We start from the raw sequence: 22,454 nt of genomic DNA, 5'->3' as shown, positions 1-22,454 counted from the left end.
GAGACAGTTTGTGATGATGTGAGACAGTTTGTGATGATGTGAGACATTTTGTGATGATGTGAGACAGGTTGTGATGATGTGAGACAGGTTGTGATGATGTGAGACAGTTTGTGATGATGTGAGACAGGTTGTGAGGATGTGAGACAGGTGGTGATGATGTGAGACAGGTGGTGATGATGTGAGACAGGTTGTGATGATGTGAGACAGGTTGTGATGATGTGAGACAGTTTGTGATGATGTGAGACAGGTTGTGAGGATGTGAGACAGGTGGTGATGATGTGAGACAGGTGGTGATGATGTGAGACAGTTTGTGATGATGTGAGACAGTTTGTGATGATGTGAGACATTTTGTGATGATGTGAGACAGGTGGTGATGATGTGAGACAGGTTGTGATGATTTGAGACAGGTGGTGATGATATGAGACAGGTTGTGATGATGTGAGACAGGTGGTGAAGATGTGAGACAGGTTGTGATGATGTGAGACAGGTTGTGATGATGTGAGACAGTTTGTGATGATGTGAGACAGGTTGTGATGATGTGAGACAGGTTGTGATGATGTGAGACAGTTTGTGATGATGTGAGACAGGTGGTGATGATGTGAGACAGGTTGTGATGATGTGAGACAGGTTGTGATGATGTGAGACAGGTGGTGATGATGTGAGACAGGTTGTGATGATGTGAGACATTTTGTGATGATGTGAGACAGTTTGTGATGATGTGAGACAGTTTGTGATGATGTGAGACAGGTGGTGATGATATGAGACAGGTTGTGATGATGTGAGACAGGTGGTGATGATGTGAGACAGGTTGTGATGATGTGAGACATTTTGTGATGATGTGAGACAGTTTGTGATGATGTGAGACAGTTTGTGATGATGTGAGACAGGTGGTGATGATGTGAGACAGGTTGTGAGGATGTGAGACAGGTTGTGAGGATGTCAGCAGAGCAGGATGATGTTACTAATGTTTCTGCCTCAAGTTAAACCACTTTTGCAACCTGTCTCTCTCTCTACCTGTCTATCTGACTGTCTCTCTCTGCCTGTCTATCTGACTGTCTCTCTCTCTGCCTGTCTATCTGACTGTCTCTCTCTCTGCCTGTTTCTCTCTCTGCCTGTCTATTTGACTGTCTCTCTCTCTGCCTGTCTATCTGACTGTCTCTCTCTCTGCCTGTCTCTCTCTCTGCCTGTCTATCTGACTTACTCTCTCTCTCTCTGCCTGTCTATCTGACTGTCTCTCTCTCTGCCTGTCTCTCTCTCTGCCTGTCTATCTGACTTACTCTCTCTCTCTCTGCCTGTCTATCTGACTGTCTCTCTCTGCCTGTCTATCTGACTGTCTCTCTCTCTGCCTGTCTATCTGACTGTCTCTCTCTCTGCCTGTCTCTCTCTCTGCCTGTCTATCTGACTTACTCTCTCTCTCTCTGCCTGTCTATCCGACTGTCTCTCTCTCTGCCTGTCTATCTGACTGTCTCTCTCTCTGCCTGTCTATCTGACTGTCTCTCTCTCTGCCTGTCTATCTGACTGTCTCTCTCTCTGCCTGTCTATCTGACTGTCTCTCTCTCTGCCTGTCTATCTGACTGTCTCTCTCTCTGCCTGTCTCTCTCTCTGCCTGTCTATCTGACTTACTCTCTCTCTCTCTGCCTGTCTATCTGACTGTCTCTCTCTCTGCATGCCTTCCTGGATGAACAGCTGCTATAATCGTCACCCAGCTCACGACGCCGTATATCCGAGTCGCCCCGGCAGCAGGCGACAAGCAGCTGACAGGTCAGACAAAACACAACAGACACATAGAAACGGTCCATGTTCAGACACACACACACACACACACACACACAGAAACACATACTGGCACACACACACACACAAGAACACACACACAGATTTATTTCCTGTTGGTCTGATGATTCCTCTGCTAAGGAGATAAGTTAGGAAGCATTGAGGCTCCTTTCCTCCTCCTTCAGAGAAGGAGAACAGATCTTTATGAAACACTTCAGGTCGTTTCTCTCGGTTGAGAAGGTTCTTCAGAGAAACTCACTAATTCCACGCAGCCACAGTTGCACTGAGCTTGTCACTTCCTTTGTATCTCTAATTATTCAAACTGTTTTTCCTATTAATGACTGAAATAAAAACAACTTGAGTCAGTCTGTCAAAATAAAGGGTTAGGGTTAGGGTTAGACACGCAGCTGGTAGGAAATTAGATTTAAATAAAATATTAGATTTAAATATTTACAAGCCTAAAGGTGTAAACTTTCCATCGATGTATATGTTTATGTGTTTATGAGAGATTGTGTGTCGCTCGCAGGCCTCAAATACTCTAAACAGCTGTCTGCCTTATATACACACACACACACACAGACACACACACACACACCCACTAACACACACACACACACACACACAGACACAGAGACACACACCTCCCAGTCAGCATTACTGGTTGAAGCCCTGAAGCAGACTTTTGAACAGCTTCTCTATGGCCTATTGTGACACACACACACACCCACATATATATTTATATATATATAAATGCTGCCTTCAAAGCAGTGCTTTCATATCCTTTAAACTGGAAACAGTGAGTCTCGCTCTTCTTCTGGGGGGGTGATAAAAAAACACCTTATTTCACCTGAAATCTTTTTGTTCACACCTGCTGTTAACGTCTCAGACTCCGCCCACACTGAAACTTTTCAGTTATAAAACACATCCATGTGGCCAAGGTTACACCTGCTGGAGACTGTCCTCGTTTTAGTTTGAAACTCTGGGTTGTGTTCTAGTCTGGACCAAACAGACTTTATTAAACGATCAGGCAAACGCCCACAATCTGTACCTGATTGGTTCTCATCAGTCACGTGACTCGCCTACCAGCGGTGACAAAGCGTCGCTCACACTTCCTGTCAGTAGCACTTCCCGTCAGTAGCACTTCCTGTGCGTTTGATTGTTTCCATGTGCGAAGATTTTTTTAGTTTTAACCTGAAAACGTGTCACTGTGGGCGGAGCCTCAAGGGAGCCCTCGAGTCACCAGGTGTGAACAGGTTCTCTCGGTCAGTTTGTTTTTCAGTTAAACACCAGAACAAAACAGAGCTGGTTCCACTGGTGTTTCTACTGGTTCTGTGGGGAACTCAACCAGGTTATAGTAAGATCGACTGCTGTCAGATAATACATTCATTCATTAAATAATAATGATTATTATTAATATTATTGTGAGGGAAACATAAACCACCACAATGAGAACGTTTTGTTTCTAATTTTAAATATTTTTTTCTGACCAGTTTAATGCACACACACACACATACACACACTCATACACACACACACACACACACACACACACACACACACAGTGACTGATGGCTGCTGTCAGGTTCTGATTGGAAAAGTGTAGTAGGTCTAAAATGACACATTACACAGCTCAACAGTAACGTCGTGTCCTGAACGTTTCTCATCTACAGAGTCATCTGGAAGGATATTACACTGAGAGAGACACACACACACACACACACACACACACACACACACACAGCAGGGTAATGGGTTTTTCATGGCGCTGACATCCCATCACATTATTCAGTGAGGGGAGAAGGACTCTGGGCTCATCATCTTCAACATGTTCAACTATCAAACACACTACTATCAAACACACACTTAATTATCAATTATCAACAAATCATTTATCAATTTCTTTGATCAGTTTTTCACTTATGTTGATTATAAATTATTATCATATCTTTATATACGTATATAAATTAACCAGTCGATGTCAACGGGACCGAAGCTGCTTTCTGATGCTGATGTTGCTGACAGGTTTCCCAGTGGTAGATAATGTTGCTTAATGGTAGTTACCAGTAGTTAATGGTAGTTACCAGCGGTTGACAGTGGTTTATTGTTTCAGGAGCTGCGACCAGAAAACCAGAACCAGAGCAGGAGAATCAGTCGGATCACACGGTGAAGATTGCTGGAGCCATCGCTGGCGTTCTGCTCTTCATCATCATCTTCCTTGGAGTCATCCTGCTGATGAAGAAACGGTAAGAAAACACACACACACACACACACACACACACACACACAAACATACCCACTCACTCACACACACACGTGTCTCTTTGTCTGACTCCTGTTTTTTTTCTGTTTCTGTAATCGAATAAATAGAAGCAATGTTTTGTTAAATCAATACAAGTTTAAACAAACACAGATCTACAGTGATCATTGAAAAACACTGATGCAGTAAATTAATTTTATTAATTTAATTTAGTGTGTTGCTCACTGTGCTGCTCACTGTGCTGCTCACTGTGTTGCTCACTGTGCTGCTCACTGTGCTGCTCACTGTGCTGCTGCTCACTGTGCTGCTGCTCACTGTGCTGCTGCTCACTGTGCTGCTGCTCACTGTGCTGCTCACTGTGCTGCTCACTGTGCTGCTGCTCACTGTGCTGCTGCTCACTGTGCTGCTGCTCACTGTGCTGCTCACTGTGCTGCTCACTGTGCTGCTCACTGTGCTGCTCACTGTGCTGCTCACTGTGCTGCTGCTCACTGTGCTGCTGCTCACTGTGTTGCTCACTGTGCTGCTGCTCACTGTGCTGCTGCTCACTGTGCTGCTGCTCACTGTGTTGCTCACTGTGCTGCTGCTCACTGTGCTGCTGCTCACTGTGCTGCTGCTCACTGTGTTGCTCACTGTGTTGCTCACTGTGCTGCTGCTCACTGTGCTGCTCACTGCTGCTTTACAAACTGTGAACTAAAGAAACTAACTGTGAACATAATGAGGTGATGCTAACACACACACATTTAGAGACAGTGAGGATGATGAGGATGAATAATGGAACAGATTGCAGCAGTAATCACCATTAAACTGTGTGTGGACCCACTTTATTCTCCAACATCAAACCCACAATCCCACTGAGACACACACTCTAATATATACACACTACACACACACACACTCTTACACAGAGACAGCCTGTGTGTTTATAGAACTCTGCAGATAAGAGAGAAATTTAGATGAAAGAGCGTTTTATTCTTTTTTCCAAAGTCGCCTCGAGTTGAATGGCTTCAGGCTACAGAGACACACATAAATTCTTTTACACACACAGACACACACACACACACACACACACACACACACAGTGTGAGTTTGAGTTGGACTCATCTGTCGGTCGATCAAGCTCATATCTGTGTTACAGATATGAGAGAAAGGTAGAGAGCCGTTTGTTCGTGGCTAATGAGGTTTTTAATGTTGACGGGGTGCGTTTGATTTCCACTCCGCGAGCAGACGGAGGTCAGACTCATTAGAGTCACAGTGAAAACAGGAAGCTGCGTGTGGAGGCTGTGATTGGCTGCAGGATGATCAGAGCTCGTTGTGTCTCATGTTCCTCATCATTAAAACAACTCCCTCAGCGTCTGGACTCTTGTTCTTCTGTTAGGAGCATCACCTGGTGATGTCACTGAACACAATGTTTACTGATGGTTCGGGAGAAGCAGCGAGGCTGTGACCTTTGACCTGACAGTGATGAGCTTCTTAACAGACCTGAAGCAACAACTTTGATTTACTAGTCCACTTATGTTCTCACGATAGGCTCTTAATAATGATGAAGCCTATTGCCCCCTGCTGGCTGGCCGCAGTATAGCTCATAAACCTCCTCCTCCATGTTAGCAGATGGGACATGGAGCAAACTAAAGATGTCAAAGATGTTTCTGTCATTTCAGGTTGTGCGGATGTTTGTTCAACTGTTTCTGATCGGTTTGGTTTTCATTAGCTATTTGATGATAGAAAAACAGACTTAGACCGACTACTGATTGGTCAGGAACTTGTAGGCGGGACCTTCATACGGCTCCACGCCACTATCATTACTTCAGTACTACGACTGCTGCATACTGATCGTTTGAAGACGATGATTTGTACCTGGACAAATCCAAGGGATAGTGTTGAGGGTCAGGGGTCAAATTTAAACTTTTTATATATCTGATGTGATGAACTTGAATGTTTGAGACCTTTTTATATAGAAACTGTGACTGTCCGTCTTCTTAAACATTCACACATTAACCAATCAGATGTGTCCCCTCCCCCTCACACTGACTGACACCGTGTATCAGCCAATCATCACCCTCCACTCCTCCACCTCCACACACAATATATTAACTCATCTGTTTGTTTTTTCTCTCCGAGACATTAATCAGTTTTTTTCCTTTTTCTGTTTTTCTGTTTTTTCTTTCCCTCCATTTCATCCCTCCCTCCGCTCTGCCCCCGCCACTCAGACGAAGAAACTCTCAGTCCTACACTTACTACCTGTAAGTAACCTATGTGACCTCTGACCCCTCACCTGTCACTTTCACCCTACCAACTCAACTCTGAATGTGTCTTGCCTGTACCCTGATCCAGACCCTCATCCTCTGATCCAAACCCTCATCCTTTGATCCAGATCCTCATCCTTAGATCCAGATCCTAAACCTCTGATCCAGACCCTATACCCCTGATCCAGACCGTAAACCTCTGTTCCAGACCCTAAACCTCTGATCCAGAACCTATACCACTGTTCCTGACTCTCAACCTCTAATCCAGACCCTAATCTTCTGGTCTTTAAAACTTGGTCAGGGTTTTGTTCTGCTCTCTCACAACAGCGTGTAAGTCTTCTTGGTGTTGGTCTGGACTCTGAGACCTTATGCCCGTTCCTTAACAGTCTTTACATATCAGTCTCTGGATATTTGTCTCTGTATATCAGTCTCTGGATCAGTCTCTATATATCAGTCTCTAGATATCAGTCTCTGGATCAGTCTCTGGATATTTGTCTCTGGATATCAGTCTCTGGATATTTGTCTCTGTATATCAGTCTCTGGATCAGTCTCGAGATATGAGTCTCTGAATATAAGTCTCTTGATATCAGTCTCTAGATATTACTCTCTGGATATCAGTCTCTGGATACCAGTCTCTGGACCAGTCTCTAGATATCAGTCTCTAGTTATCAGTCTCTGGATCAGTCTCTGGATATTTGTCTCTGTATATCAGTCTCTGGATATTTGTCTCTGTATATCAATCTCTTGATCATTCTCTAGATACCAGTCTCTGGATATTTGTCTCTGGATATCAGTCTCTGGATCAGTCAGTAGATATTAGTCTCTAGTTATCAGTCTCTGGATATTTGTCTCGGGTATCAGTCTCTGGATATCAGACTCTGGATATCAGTCTCTGGATATCAGACTCTTGATATTTGTCTCTGTATATCAGTATCTGGATCAGTCTCTAGATATTAGTCTCTAGATATCAGTCTCTTGATCATTCTCTAGATATCAATCTCTGGATATTTGTCTCGGGTATCAGTCTCTGGATATCAGACTCTTGATATTTGTCTCTGGATATCAGTATCTGGATCAGTCTCTAGATATTAGTCTCTAGATATCAGTCTCTTGATCATTCTCTAGATATCAATCTCTGGATAAGACAGTAGATATTAGTCTCTAGATATCAGACTCTTGATATTTGTCTCTGGATATCAGTAACTGGATCAGTCTCAAGATATGAGTCTCTGAATATAAGTCTCTTGATATCAGTCTCTAGATATTACTCTCTGGATATCAGTCTCTGGATACATTCTCTAGATATCAATCTCTGGATATTTGTCTCTGGATATCAGTCTCTGGATCAGTCAGTAGATATTAGTCTCTAGATATCAATCTCTGGACGTTTGTCTCTGGGTATCAGTCTCTGGATACCAGTCTCTGGACCAGTCTCTATATATCAGTCTCTAGATATCAGTCTCTGGATCAGTCTCTGGATATTTGTCTCTGGATATCAGTCTCTAGATATCAGTCTCTGGATCAGTCTCTGGATATTTGTCTCTGGATATCAGTCTCTGGATATTTGTCTCTGTATATCAGTCTCTGGATCAGTCTCTAGATATCAGTCTCTGGATATTTGTCTCTGGATATCAGTCTCTGGATATTTGTCTCTGTATATCAGTCTCTGGATACCAGTCTCTGGACCAGTCTCTATATATCAGTCTTTGGATCAGTCTCTGGATATTTGTCTCTAGATATCAGTCTCTGGATATTTGTCTCTGTATATCAATCTCTCGATCATTCTCTAGATATCAGTCTCTGGATATTTGTCTCTGGATATCAGTCTCTGAATCAGTCAGTAGATATTAGTCTCTAGATATCAGTCTCTGGATATCAGTCTCTGGATCAGTCTCTAGATATTAGTCTCTAGATACCAGTCTCTAGATATCAGTCTCTAGATATCAGTCTCTGGATCAGTCTCCGGACCGGTCTCTAGATATCAGTCTCTAGATATCAGTCTCTGGATATCTGTCTCTGGATATTTGTCTCTGGATATCATTTTCTGGATCAGTCTCTAGATATCAGTCTCTAGATACCAGTCTCTGGACATCAGTCTCTGGATATCAGTCTTTGGATATTTGTGTCTGGATATCAGTCTCTGGATCAGTCTCTAGATATAAGTCTCTGGATATTTGTCTCTGGATATCAGTCTCTAGATATTAGTCTCTCTAGATAACAGTCTCTAGATACCAGTCTCTAGATACCAGACTCTAGATATCGTTCTCTGGATCAGTCAGTAGATATTAGTCTCTAGATATCAGTCTCTAGATATCAATCTCTAGATACCAGTCTCTAGATATCAGTCTCTGGATCAGTCTCTGGATCAGTCTCTGGATATCAGTCTCTAGATACCAGTCTCTAGATATCAGTCTCTGGATCAGTCTCTGGATCAGTCTCTGGATATCAGTCTCTAGATACCAGTCTCTAGATATCAGTCTCTGGATCAGTCTCTGGATCAGTCTCTGGATATCAGTCTCTGGATATCAGTCTCTAGATACTGTCTCTAGATATCAGTCTCTGGATCAGTCTCTGGATCAGTTGGGATGTTAGTCTGAGCCTCAGCTTCTCTCTCAGTGATTCGTTTCCAGGAGAAAGTAGAAACAGTAAAAGACAGTTTTGATCCATAAATACAGAACAACTTTCCCTCCAGGTTCAAACGACGCCTCTTCCTGGAGACAGGAAATGCTCACACACTCCTCCTCAGGTCACTGTGTGTGTGTGTGTGTGTGTGTGTGTTTGTGTGTGTGTGTGTGTGTGTGGCTGTGTGTGTGCTGTGAAGAAGGATTTATAGAATTAGCTGGCTGTAATAAACCTGTCTGATCAAATGAGCCTTACAAGGAGAGAAGATACACACACACATAAACACACACACACACAAACTGTGACATCCATTACTGCTGACATCATTGTCCTGTCGCTCATTAGATTAGTATAGATTAGCCTTGACACGCAGTGTTACAGTGTGTGTGTGTGTTCATGGTAAGTGTTAATAAATCACTCAACCTCTGACACCTGACTGATGATGTCATGACACACACACACGCACACACTATTAATCTATCTATCTTTCTATTGAAGACAGAAATAAGACCCACTGCTGCAGTATGTTCTTGGTAAAGCGAGCTCACCTCCCACTCTCTCTCTCTCTTTGTTTGTTGTTGGGTCAAAGGTCAGGATTCTGTTTGGGGTCAGAGGTCGTCAGGGAAATTAATCAAGTTACAAGGAAACGTTAGCACTTTTATTGATTTTATTTGAAAAAAACTGAAACATTTTGTGTGTGTCTGTGGTTGTATAACAGTTTTATTATTATGTGTGGTAGCAACCAAGAGTCCACAGGTTTTCACGGTGTTGCAGTGTGTGCGTGTGTGTCTGTGTGCCTCTATGTGTGTGTGTGTGTTCAGGTCTGAATCAGAGAAGAAGAAACGCTGCAGGTTTTTACTCTGACTAAACCACAGAAGAAGAAAGAGGAGACATGAGGGGGAGGAGGGCAGTGCCTCGCCTCAGGGCGCTTTCACCGTCCTCCATCTTAACCCCCGACACACACACATACACACACAAACACAAACAGCTTTCACTGACATCTTACTTTTAACTTTAAAAGCCAGTTTTTATATATTTAAATATTTTTTCCTTCTACATTTTCAGGTCAGGGTTAAACTTACTACTGTGTGTGTGTGTGTGTGTGTGAGTGTGTGTCTGTGTGTCAGTTTGTGAGTGTGTGTCTGTGTGGGAGAGAGAGCAATCGGACAAATGGATGTTTTTTATTCACACACTCGGAATAGAAAGAGAGAAAATACATCAAGGCTTTCAAACGACTGAGTGTTTTTTAGTGTGTGTGTGTGTGTGTGTGTGTATGTGTATGTGTATGTGTATGTGTATGTGTATGTGTATGTGTGTGTATGTGTGTGTGTGTGTGGATTGACATGATGGGAGATGAACAAACAGAGGATGTTGATGTGGTTTAAAATGGTGCAGTTACACAAGAGATGTTTTCTATAAGACATGTGGTCATGTGTTTATTAGGTGCAATATATTTCATATGTTTAATTAAACGTGTGTTTATCCTTTGTTATAAATATAAAGTCAGTGATGGATGTTGTTACTGTAAATCAATCATGTGTCAGTTGAGTGTGACAGTGATTCCACCTTGAATCCAGAGCTCATCAAGTCTTTACTCAAACATCAGAAGACGCTGACCAGCAGGTCACGTTATCTCGACAAGGACGTCAGAGTAACGTCTACGTTCATGACACCAGGGCTGCGTCCACTTGAGGGTTACAATATCCAAACCCACAATATCACCTTAACAAATGAACACACAACTGAACCATAATACCACCTTAACGCCCTAGGGTTCCTCGGGTTCCTCAGGGATCCTCGGGTTCCTCGGGTTCTTCAGAGATGACCTGCAGGTGTCTGACTGTGTCGTGTTTCTTTGTCTTGACAGGAAGTTGGCGAAGAAGAGGAAGGAAACTCTGAGCTCCAGACAGGAAATGACTCTAATGGTCAACAACTCCCAACACACAACCATGGTGGACACACACTCACACACACTGAATGGACGCAGTGAGTACACACATCAAATACACATGAAATATACTCATCACACACTCAAAAACAAACATTAACTACACAAAAACCTGGAATGTAGTTTGTTAAATGCCGCTGCGCACTGGAGGGGAATCGGGCCGAGCTTACATGTGTCCGATGACCTCAAGGCCGATACCAGGTCACTCTGTGCCGATCCTCATCACCAGCCAATGAGAGAGAGCTGCCTGGGCGTCACCAGCCGGATGATGCGTATTTGTAAAGCATAAAAACAACAAACTTTCAACTCAGCAACATTTGCCTTCTGAGCCATGACTTCATCCATCTTGTTTTTTTCACATGACATGGCTCCTCCTCCATGTTTGTTTTTCTTCTGAAGTCACGTTTAATCACGCGAGAGTTCCACAGTCCCATTCAGTGAGTGGTTTCTGTTTATTTATTATTTATTATGTCTGTGGCCTCAGACGTTTAAAAAAAAGTTGAAAGCCTTTAGTTTCCAGCAGCTTAAGTGAGACGAGATTAAATAAGAAGAAGAAAAGAGACAGAATGAAACAAGAGAAGCTGATTAGATCCAAGAGGAAAGAAATGAAGTCAGATGAGATGAGGTTCAAACCAAAATGATGAAACTGAGTTGAAAGAAAACAACAAAAGACGATGAGCGAGAGAAAAGAAGAGAAACAGATCGAGAAGAAGAGAACTCCAAAAGAATCAGGACAAAAGAAAAGAACAATGAGACAAAAGAAAAACAACAATATAAAAATCAGGATTTCTGAGACAAAGAAAGAAAGAGAAAGAAAGACGAAAAGAGACGTCCTCCTGTCCAACACACAAAGACACAGACAGCTTCACAGACAGACAGACAGGTGAAGAGACAGACAGGTGAAACTGTCTGTGAACCTGTCTGTCTGTCTGTGAACATGTCTGTCTGTAAACAGTGATACATGATAAACCCCTCCTCCACGTTCAGACGTTGATATTCAAAGTGAGAGAGATGGAGTGATGAAGGGACGAGTGACTGGAGGAGGGATGGGCCACTCTTTTATCACGGAGTGACGGACTGTCAGAGAGACAGCCGGAGGGCAGAGAGCTGATGGAGGGATGGTGGAGGAGGAGAGGACGGAGGAGTCGACCTTCCCTCAGGCAGTCACCTTCTCTCAGCTCCTGCAGCACCTTCTCCTCCATCTTCTCCTTTATCTCCCTGCATGTTCATCCCAGGTTTAAGAGAGATGAACACTCATCATCGTTTATGAAAAAGAAAAACCTTTTTTTCTCATTGTTTTTAATGACAGTCTCCATAATTAATAAAATTAATAGATTTAATAAATATATTGATAAATGGATTTAAGAATTCAAAGGAAGGTTCTGATGTGTTTGTTGTTTACAGCTGTTTCGTCTCCGTCCTCCTTCACCCTGAAGTCAAATACCATCAGCACCTCCGTCCCCAACTCCTACTACCCAGGTAACTGCTGCAGCTGCTTTTATTTTGAAAGTCTGACTCAGGGTGAACATGGGGTTATGTCTCTGCGTTTGCGACACCTAGTGGCCAGAGGGGTTATGTTTTCAGGTTGTCCACCCTGTCCTTGTAATCAAGGTATCTTAGGAGCACATTGAGGGAATTTCGGTGGTCAAAGGTCAAAGGTCGCTGTGACCTGTTTTATTCAGACTGTAATAGGTCAGGAACTTGTGAAGAGACAGCAACTGCTGTGATTGGTGGAGACAAACAACCACAGGATGGCGGTTGTTTGTCTCTCATGGTTCAGCTGATGTGTTGGTGCTTTGAAGACACATCATTCTGTCAGAAGCTGTGACTCCACTTCCCAGCTGGTCAGTCGCTACACTGGTCTGACTCCAGCTACCAGCACTGGGCCAGAGCTGGGCCGAGGTGGGTGCACTGTCCTCTAACCCTGTCCTCACCTGGCCTCACTCGTCCTCTGTGCGCCCAACACTGCAGACTTCAGATGTAGAGAGCTGACGTCTCCTTCTTCTTCTTTTCTCTTCTTTTCCCTCTGTCCTGTCTGTCCACCTTTCGGTGTCTACCTGTCTGTGTCTACCTGTCTGTGTCCACCTGTCTGTGTCTACCTGTCTGTAAACCTGTCTGTGTCTACCTGTCTTTCTACCTGTCTGTGTCCACCTGTCTGTGTCCACCTGTCTGTGTCCACCTGTCTGTGTCTACCTGTCTGTAAACCCGTCTGTGTCCACCTGTCTGTGTCTACCTGTCTGTAAACCTGTCTGTGTCTACCTGTCTGTGTCCACCTGTCTGTCTACCTGTCTGTCTACCTGTCTGTCCACCTGTCTGTCTACCTGTCTGTCCACCTGTCTGTCCACCTGTCTGTCTACCTGTCTGTCCACCTGTCTGTCTACCTGTCTCTCCATTTGTCTGTGTCCACCTGTCTCTCTCCATCTGTCTCTCTCCATCTGTCTGTGTCTACCTGTCTGTCTACCTGTCTGTCCACCTGTCTGTCTACCTGTCTGTCTACCTGTCTGTCTACCTGTCTCTCCATCTGTCTGTGTCCACCTGTCTCTCTCCATCTGTCTCTCTCCATCTGTCTGTGTCTACCTGTCTGTCTACCTGTCTGTCTGCTGCTGACGTGTCCTGACGGCAGATCCCTTCGTACCGACGGCCATTCTGGGTGAGACACTTTTCCTTTCTTTCCTCTGTAGGACAGACAATCGTACCTGCACAGGTCGACATAGAGACAGACAGGCCAGACAGAGAAGAGAGAGACAGGTGAAAGGGCAGAGATGAGGATGGAGAGAATGAGAAGAGAGAGAAAGAGAGAGTGATATTCTGGCTTCCATCCATCCCTGCTTGCTTCTCGTTCAGCTGCTTTTTGTTCTTATTCTTATTTAACATTAATTTCATTTAGTTTTTGGGGCTTTTTTTGTATAAACAACTTTTGATTGTTTTTATTTTCTATTACTTTACTTTTATTTTTTTTGTTTTTATTTAGAATCTTGTATTAATCAATTAATTTATTGATTTGCTTCTCGTTTGGAAACGTTAGATTGTTTAAGGGAAATAACTTCAGCCTCTTATTTTTATTTTTGTTATTTACTTTTAATTTCTTGAAACGACGGTGGGCTTCACTCCATCCCTGCATCCACAACATCCCTGCGTGTTGTGTTGACGTCACGTCTGTCTCTGACCTCCAACCTCTGCATGGACACAACACGGCCACGTGGACGGGGGGGGCAACAGTAGAGAAATGAGAAAAGAATAAAAGGAGTCAGTCGGGGGGGGGGGGTAGCTGTCGGTCCAAATCTCCACGTCTGGATTCATTTTTGGATTTTATTTTATGAGCAAGAAACAAATCAAATAAACAATAATCCTCAGCGTAAAGAGTTCATACTGTGTTAGGAGCAAAGATCAGCACTTTGTGAATAACATGATATAAAATAAGATTATATATAATATAAATGATAATATATTACAGGCTGAATTAAATGTATTTAAGTTTGTGACAGAAAAAACTGAGAAATGTAATTCTGCGTTAATTGTTTTTAATCCATATAATGACATTTTCAAAGTCAATGTGAAAATGTAAGTTTTAGCAGCTAAAGCTAATGAATTAATGCTAACTAGCTTTTTTTAAATGATGGTGGTTTTGGTTCAAACATGTAAAGTGAACGTGACACGATGACTTTACCAGTTAAACTGAAACCAGGTTCTGTCCTGAACCAGTTTACATCAAACCTCAGACTGAACCGAATCCACAACCTGTTTCATTTTATTACAACAATTTATATTCATATTAATGACACGATTATTTGACTCAACCCAGTGAAGCTAATCTGCACCGAGACTCAACATCCTGAACATAACAACCCTCACGCTCTCAGTCTCTGTTTTTCCTCGGAGTAAAAACTACAAATTTCAAATCTCACTTTGCAGCCGTGACCTTTTAATCACATCTCTGCTCGTCCAGTTGAGGCTAAACTCGGGTGCTAACGGGTCGGCTAGGTCAGTTCACTGTTGAAGGGAAAAGCTCAAAGAAAACTGTTCGATAAATTCCTGTTTCTTCTCTCTCCTCAGGCTTCAGGGTCTGACGCTAGCCCAGGCTATAGGTCCGTCTGTTAGCACAGGTTAGCCAGGTCAGCAGAGGCACTTGTTGCTAGTGGCTATCTCTCATAAATAGCTGCTATACTGCTAGGAGCAAGGTTACTGTTTAATTCATGCTAGCTGTGTGTTAGCACTAGGTCAGCCAGGCTAAAGCTAAAGTTGTTGCTTATACCCTGTCTCCTCTCTCTTCTTCTTCTCTTGTATCTTTCTGTGTAAAGTGCCCATTAATGGTAAGTGGTTACATTTGGGGCTAAGGGGGGGGGGGCTCATGTTGGGGGGGTCCCTGCTGCACATTAAGCCACACCCACCACCCGCTGTGATACATTTTTTTTTGTGAATTGTGACATCTCAATCCCCAACTCCTCCCACCATTTCACTGCAGACCAGTCAGGTTTCAGCTCTGTCCATCTCTCCTTCTCTGATTGGTTGCTATTTTTGTTGTAGTGGTTCTGTCATCTATCCAATCATAAATCACCACATCGCCCATCTCCTGATTGGTTGGGCTGTTTGAGTTTCTGATTGGTCAGTCAGCCCACAGGCGAGCCAATAAGAACAGAGATAGAGAGCGTAGTGGAAGGTGTATCTGCCGACTTGTTGAAATGTTCCTGTCAGAGTCCTGGGCGGTTCTCATTGGTCGATAGAAACCGGTATGTTCTGTTCCAGGACTCTGAACTCTGCTCTTTTCACACTGCAGCTCCAAGAACCTGGACCTCAACCGGACCAGTTACTCAACCAGTACTCACCAATACTCAATCAGTCCGGTACTGGATCTGGACCAGTACTCAACCAGTACTCACCAATATTCACCAATTTTCAATAAGTCCTGTACTGGATCAGGATGCAGTACTCAGCCAGTACTCAACAGTACTTGATCAGTCCAGTACTGGCTCTAGACCAGGACCTAGTCTCTTATAATAAATCAGGGTTGAGGACAGATTATTGATTTGTGGTCAATAGTTTCAGCAGCAGTGTGAAAAGCCACAACCACCAATCACCATCCTCTCCCCAGTCATGTGATTTGACGTCATGTGATGTTTGTGCCATTTATGTGTGTTGCTGTGGTAACAACATGGTAGTTATGAATCAGGATTTGTTTCTTTTTTGTTTTCCACGAATCAGATGAGATCTTACGTTACACATGCTAATCTGCTAACATGCTAACGCGTTGTAAGAAAACAGTGACGATCTTTTTATTTAATTATCGTGGAAACTTTCTTTGTAATCTGAGCAGGTGTCACATGACCTCCTCTGGAACCAATCAGATTATTCTCTCAGTCCGTCTCAGGAGCTCATGTGAATGTCAACGTTTCACATCCCACATGAATCTGCTTCAGCTTTAATCTGTAATAACTTTGATGAACGTTTAATACACATAGGTCAGACAGAGGCTGCTCAGAGGTCAGAGGTCAGCGTCAACAGTTTGTAACAGCAGACTTTAAAAACAATATGTGATTTTAATCAGCTGGTTATTATCACGTTGATCCGAGCGACTCTGACCGGCTTCAGGCTGGTCCAGTCAGAACCACCATGTGATGTCATGTGACAACATTCGAGTTATCGTTCAGCTTTAATCTGAGTCCATCTCCTCTGCCCCCCCCCCCCCCCCCCTCCCCAGATGACAGTCACACGATGACCAGTGAAACCAGCAGCCTGGTCCAGTCCCACTACAAACAGAGAGAGTCCGAGCGCGAGGCTCCGCCCTACCAGACGGGGCAGCTGCACCCGGCCATCCGAGTGGCCGACCTGCTGCAGCACATCACCCAGATGAAGTGCGCTGAGGGGTACGGCTTCAAGGAGGAGTACGAGGTGAGCGCCACACAGACACACAACACCGCACAGACACACAACACCGCACCACACAGACACACAACACGTTTACGTTTAAACATTTCAGCGTTTTATGGTTTTTAATTGAGGGGGTGACAGATTTACTTTTTTATTTAAGGAAAACTTGTTTCATTAAACCACAAAGTCATCGATACACAACTCACACTGGAGATAGTTGCCATGCATTGCCTGTGATCAGTGTTATTGTATAAACAACAAACAAAGTGTGTCTCTGTTGGAGGTGGTTGCCATGGCAACCCCACATCTTACTCAAGTTATTGTTGAATCAATGAAAGTTTAGTATAATGATGTCATCACTTCACCAGGGATCCATCAAACTCATCAAAATATGAATCAGATAATATTTCAAAAAATAAACATACCAGTGTCTGTGTGTGTGTGTGTGTGTGTGTGTGCTTCACGTTTACCCATTGTCATCACAAGAAAGTTACTAATGGATTGTACTTACCTGTACACACACCCACGACACACACACACACACAAACACACATACACACAACATTCACTGTTTTGGCCCATTAGCTCGGAGGAAGATCTCTAATGTATCTGTTTGTGTGTCGGTGTGTGTCTGTGTGAGACTGTTTGTGCCTGTGTGTGTGTGTGTGTGTGTGTGTGTCTTGATGTTTCTGTGTGTGTCTGTGTGTGTCTGTATGTGTCTGTGCCTGTCTGTGTGAGTCTGTTTGTGTCTGTTTGTGTCTGTGGCTGTGTGTGTGTCTTTGTGTGTCTCTGTGTGTCTCTGTGTGGGTGTGTGTGTCTCTGTGGGTGTGTGTGTTTCTGTGTGTGTGTGTGTGTCTGTGTGTCTGTGTGTCTGTGTGTCTGTGTGTGTGTGTGTCTGTGTGTCTGTGTGTGTGTGTGTCTGTGTGTCTGTGTGTGCGTGTGTATGTGTGTGTGTGTGTGTCTCTCTGTGTGTGTGTGTGTGTGTGTCTCTGTGTGTCTCTGTGTGGGTGTGTGTGTCCTGTGTGTGTGTGTGTGTGTCTGTTTGTGTGTGTGTCTCTGTGTGTGTGTGTGTCTGCTGGTGAGTGTGTGTGTGTGTGTGTGTGTGTGTGTGTGTCTGCCCTCAGGGCTAATCCATTAAACATACTGAGCACACACTCTCACTAACACACATGTTTGTCTTTCTGTAGTTGTGAGGACACGCAGTAGTTTTTATAAAACAAGATGAATTATTGATACTTTTTAAAGACGTTTTATTTTTTATTTAAAGAGTTGAATGTTATCATCTTGCTCATGTGACCTTTGATCCTCTTTCTGATCCATAACGACATGTGGTCAGACTCACACTTTGTTCTGATAACTCGTTGAATCCGGGTCCTTATTGTTTTGTGAGCAGCTCAGATCAGGAAGATTGATAATTGATCATCAATGATTTGAACAGAATGAATATTAATTAGAAACAAATCAAATCAAATATACTTTATTGTCCCGTAGGACAATTTGTCTGCAGAACAGTACATTGTGAAACAAACAACAACAACAACAGTACACAAGGACACATGAGTGTGTCCCCTGCTGATGGAGGGATGAGAGCTGTGTAACGTTTAGTGTGTACTGACTGTTGTCTCTGATCCCTCATGCTGCTCCTTTAATAACTAATGTGACTGGACAGCTCAACGAGGTAAGACACTACACACACACAGACACACACACAGACTGTAAACACATTTCATATCCTCAAATAACTGATTCAAGCCAAACTGATGAGAAACACTTGAACAAACATCAGAGACACAAAAACGTTTAACGTCTACTTTGATTTTTTTGTTTGGCCCCATCTGCTAACATGGAGGAGAGTTATGATCTATACTGTAGCCAGCCACCAGGGGGCGATATAGACCTATGGTTTCACTTTTTTGTCATTTTGTCGATCTTTAATTACAGTCTGTGATTCACAAACACACAAACAGACACACACACACACATACACACACACCGTCACAGTCAGCAGTCATTATTTCAATTATTTTTTATTTTTTCCCTCCCTTAGTTCCCTGCTGTCAATCATTTCAAACTGAGTGTGTGTGTGTTTGTGTGTGGTTTAATGGATGTCTGGAGCTGTTAGACTGCTGTCACTCACACACACACACACAGACACACACAGGCTGCAGGCAGTTTAATGAGCGGCGTATGAAACCTGCTGAGGATCAAAGTGTGCGACAGAAGAATGTCCAGTTTGTCTGTTTTCATTTAGAGAGCAGACGTGTTTCAATGTGAATGAATCTCTGGTTATCATCTGGGGCCGGTATTTCAAAACTTGTAATCCAGATCAGAATGATCCGGATAACCAAATCCCCCTGTCCTCAGCCACGGATCAACCTGATCTATCCCGGTATTTCAAAACTTTGCTGGATTGGATCAGAGTGATCCTGATACCGGCAGATTGGGATGTCCAAATCCGTCCCGCCCCCTGGATCACAGACAGGAAACAGGAAATGGAGCCAACATTTTACAGAAAAAGGAGAAGCTAGCTCAACTATTGTCTCTGAATTAAAGTATAATCTAAGCCAGTGTTGATGCGTCCTCAGACTCGATGAAAGGCAATCATTATATTGAGTTAACCAATTATGTAAATCAGCACAAAGATGAAAGAATCATAATTCCTTGTTAATTGGAGTTTGTAATGTCACTTACACGCAGTAGTGTAATGTTTATTCTGTGTTGCACTTCTGACGCCGATTTGTTAAAGCATTGCAGTGAACAGCGTGCATGTTTGCAGAAAAAAAAAAGGAACGTGAAAAGGAAATAAACATTGATCAAACAGCAGTGAAGCTTAGTTGTATTAAACAAAGAACTTTGGGAGCAGTTACACTTCAACTGTTCAAATCTTAACATGTAATCTCCCTCAAATCCACCTCTGAGGTGGGATCAGGGTGATCCTGATTTTTAGGATCAAACTGATCCAGATTTCCCACTTAAGTTTTGAAATACTCAACAGCAGCTTTTAATCCGGATCAAAGGCAGGATTGGATTGCCAAATCTGAATCTGAATCTTCAGGATCAGATTTGCTTTGAAATACCCGTTTTTAGGATCTGATCAAGATTTAATCCAATCCAGGTGGATTAATCCTGTCGGTTATCATCTGATTATCATCTGGTTCAGGTTATCATCTGGTTCAGGTTATCATCTGGTTCTGGTTATCATCTGGTTCAGGTTATCATCTGGTTCAGGTTATCATCTGGTTCTGGTTATCATCTGGTTCAGGTTATCATCTGGTTCTGATTATCATCTGGTTCAGGTTATCATCTGGTTCTGATTATCATCTGGTTCAGGTTATCATCTGGTTCTGATTATCATCTGGTTCAGGTTATCATCTGGTTCTGGTTATCATCTGGTTCTGGTTATCATCTGATTCAGGTTATCATCTGGTTCAGGTTATCGTCTGGTTCTGATTATCATCTGGTTCAGGTTATCATCTGGTTCTGGTTATCATCTGGTTCTGGTTATCATCTGGTTCAGGTTATCATCTGGTTCAGGTTATCATCTGGTTCTGGTTATCATCTGGTTCAGGTTATCATCTGGTTCTGGTTATCATCTGGTTCTGGTTATCATCTGATTCAGGTTATCGTCTGGTTCAGGTTATCGTCTGGTTCTGATTATCATCTGGTTCAGGTTATCATCTGGTTCAGGTTATCATCTGGTTCAGGTTATCATCTGGTTCAGGTTATCATCTGGTTCAGGTTATCATCTGGTTCTGGTTATCATCTGGTTCAGGTTATCATCTGGTTCTGGTTATCATCTGGTTCAGGTTATCATCTGGTTCTGGTTATCATCTGGTTCTGGTTATCATCTGGTTCAGGTTATCATCTGGTTCAGGTTATCATCTGGTTCTGGTTATCATCTGGTTCTGGTTATCATCTGGTTCAGGTTATCATCTGGTTCTGGTTATCATCTGGTTCTGGTTATCATCTGGTTCAGGTGATCATCTGGTTCTGGTTATCATCTGGTTCTGGTTATCATCTGGTTCTGGTTATCATCTGGTTCTGATTATCATCTGGTTCAGGTTATCATCTGGTTCAGGTTATCATCTGGTTCTGGTTATCATCTGGTTCTGGTTATCATCTGGTTCAGGTTATCATCTGGTTCGCGTTATCATCTGTTTCAGGTTATCATCTGGTTCAGGTTATCATCTGGTTCTGGTTATCATCTGGTTCTGGTTATCATCTGGTTCTGGTTATCATCTGGTTCAGGTTATCATCTGGTTCTGGTTATCATCTGGTTCAGGTTATCATCTGGTTCAGGTTATCATCTGGTTCTGGTTATCATCTGGTTCAGGTTATCATCTGGTTCAGGTTATCATCTGGTTCTGGTTATCATCTGGTTCAGGTTATCATCTGGTTCTGGTTATCATCTGGTTCTGGTTATCATCTGGTTCAGGTTATCATCTGGTTCTGGTTATCATCTGGTTCTGGTTATCATCTGGTTCAGGTTATCATCTGGTTCTGGTTATCATCTGGTTCTGGTTATCATCTGGTTCAGGTTATCATCTGGTTCTGGTTATCATCTGGTTCAGGTTATCATCTGGTTCTGGTTATCATCTGGTTCTGGTTATCATCTGGTTCAGGTTATCATCTGGTTCAGGTTATCATCTAGTTCTGGTTATCATCTGGTTCTGGTTATCGTCAGTGGGAGCTCAGACGTCTCTGCTCCATCTCATAATTGGACATAATCATCTGCTGTGACCATAAAGCCATGAATGTTTGTTCAGGGAGAGAAATCAAACCCACTCTGGATCATTCATCAAGTCGACTCCATGTCTCTCTGTCTCATCGTCTCTTTGTCTCATCGTCTCTCTGTCTCATCGTCTCATCGTCTCTTTGTCTCTCTGTCTCATTGTCTCTCTGTCTCATCGTCTCATCGTCTCATCGTCTCTTTGTCTCATCGTCTGTCTGTCTCATCGTCTCTCTGTCTTATCGTCTCATCGTCTGTTTGTCTCATCGTCTCTCTGTCTCATCGTCTCTCTGTCTCATCGTCTCTCTGTCTCATCGTCTCTCTGTCTCATCGTCTCATCGTCTCTTTGTCTCTCTGTCTCATCGTCTCTTTGTCTCATCGTCTGTCTGTCTCATTGTCTCTCTGTCTCATCGTCTCTTTGTCTCATCGTCTGTCTGTCTCATCGTCTCTCTGTCTCATCGTCTCATCGTCTCATCGTCTCTCTGTCTCATCGTCTCTCTGTCTCATCGTCTCATCGTCTCTTTGTCTCTCTGTCTCATCGTCTCTTTGTCTCATCGTCTGTCTGTCTCATCGTCTCTCTGTCTCATCGTCTCATCGTCTCTTTGTCTCTCTGTCTCATCGTCTCTTTGTCTCATCGTCTGTCTGTCTCATTGTCTCTCTGTCTCATCGTCTCTTTGTCTCATCGTCTGTCTGTCTCATCGTCTCTCTGTCTCATCGTCTCTTTGTCTCTTTGTCTCTCTGTCTCATCGTCTCTTTGTCTCATCGTCTGTCTGTCTCATTGTCTCTCTGTCTCATCGTCTCTTTGTCTCATCGTCTCTCTGTCTCATCGTCTCTCTGTCTCATCGTCTCTCTGTCTCATCGTCTCATCGTCTCTTTGTCTCTCTGTCTCATCGTCTCTTTGTCTCATCGTCTGTCTGTCTCATCGTCTCTCTGTCTCATCGTCTCTTTGTCTCTCTGTCTCATCGTCTCTTTGTCTCATCGTCTGTCTGTCTCATCGTCTCTCTGTCTCATCGTCTC

At 43.2% G+C, this 22,454-nt stretch overlaps 1 protein-coding gene across 7 annotated transcripts in view; it reads left to right on the top strand.

Annotated features, from left to right (window-relative positions):
* LOC133932614 (receptor-type tyrosine-protein phosphatase mu-like) overlaps positions 1-22,454 on the top strand; it is a 72,390-nt gene that overhangs the window by 40,492 nt on the left and 9,444 nt on the right. The window contains exons 18-24 of one of the 7 annotated variants that reach the window (XM_062379371.1): positions 1,687-1,761; positions 3,884-4,016; positions 6,238-6,270; positions 10,763-10,881; positions 12,248-12,322; positions 13,467-13,493; positions 16,539-16,729. In XM_062379371.1, coding sequence (XP_062235355.1) covers positions 1,687-1,761; positions 3,884-4,016; positions 6,238-6,270; positions 10,763-10,881; positions 12,248-12,322; positions 13,467-13,493; positions 16,539-16,729 — 653 coding nt within the window. The remainder of the gene's footprint in view (positions 1-1,686; positions 1,762-3,883; positions 4,017-6,237; positions 6,271-10,762; positions 10,882-12,247; positions 12,323-13,466; positions 13,494-16,538; positions 16,730-22,454) is intronic. The other 6 variants (XM_062379375.1, XM_062379373.1, XM_062379372.1 and 3 more) reach the window with 6 other exon arrangements.

This window comes from Platichthys flesus, chromosome 21 (genome assembly GCF_949316205.1).
Source record: "Platichthys flesus chromosome 21, fPlaFle2.1, whole genome shotgun sequence".
Lineage (NCBI taxonomy): Eukaryota > Metazoa > Chordata > Actinopteri > Pleuronectiformes > Pleuronectidae > Platichthys > Platichthys flesus.
This window is presented reverse-complemented; position numbering and strand designations above follow the sequence as displayed.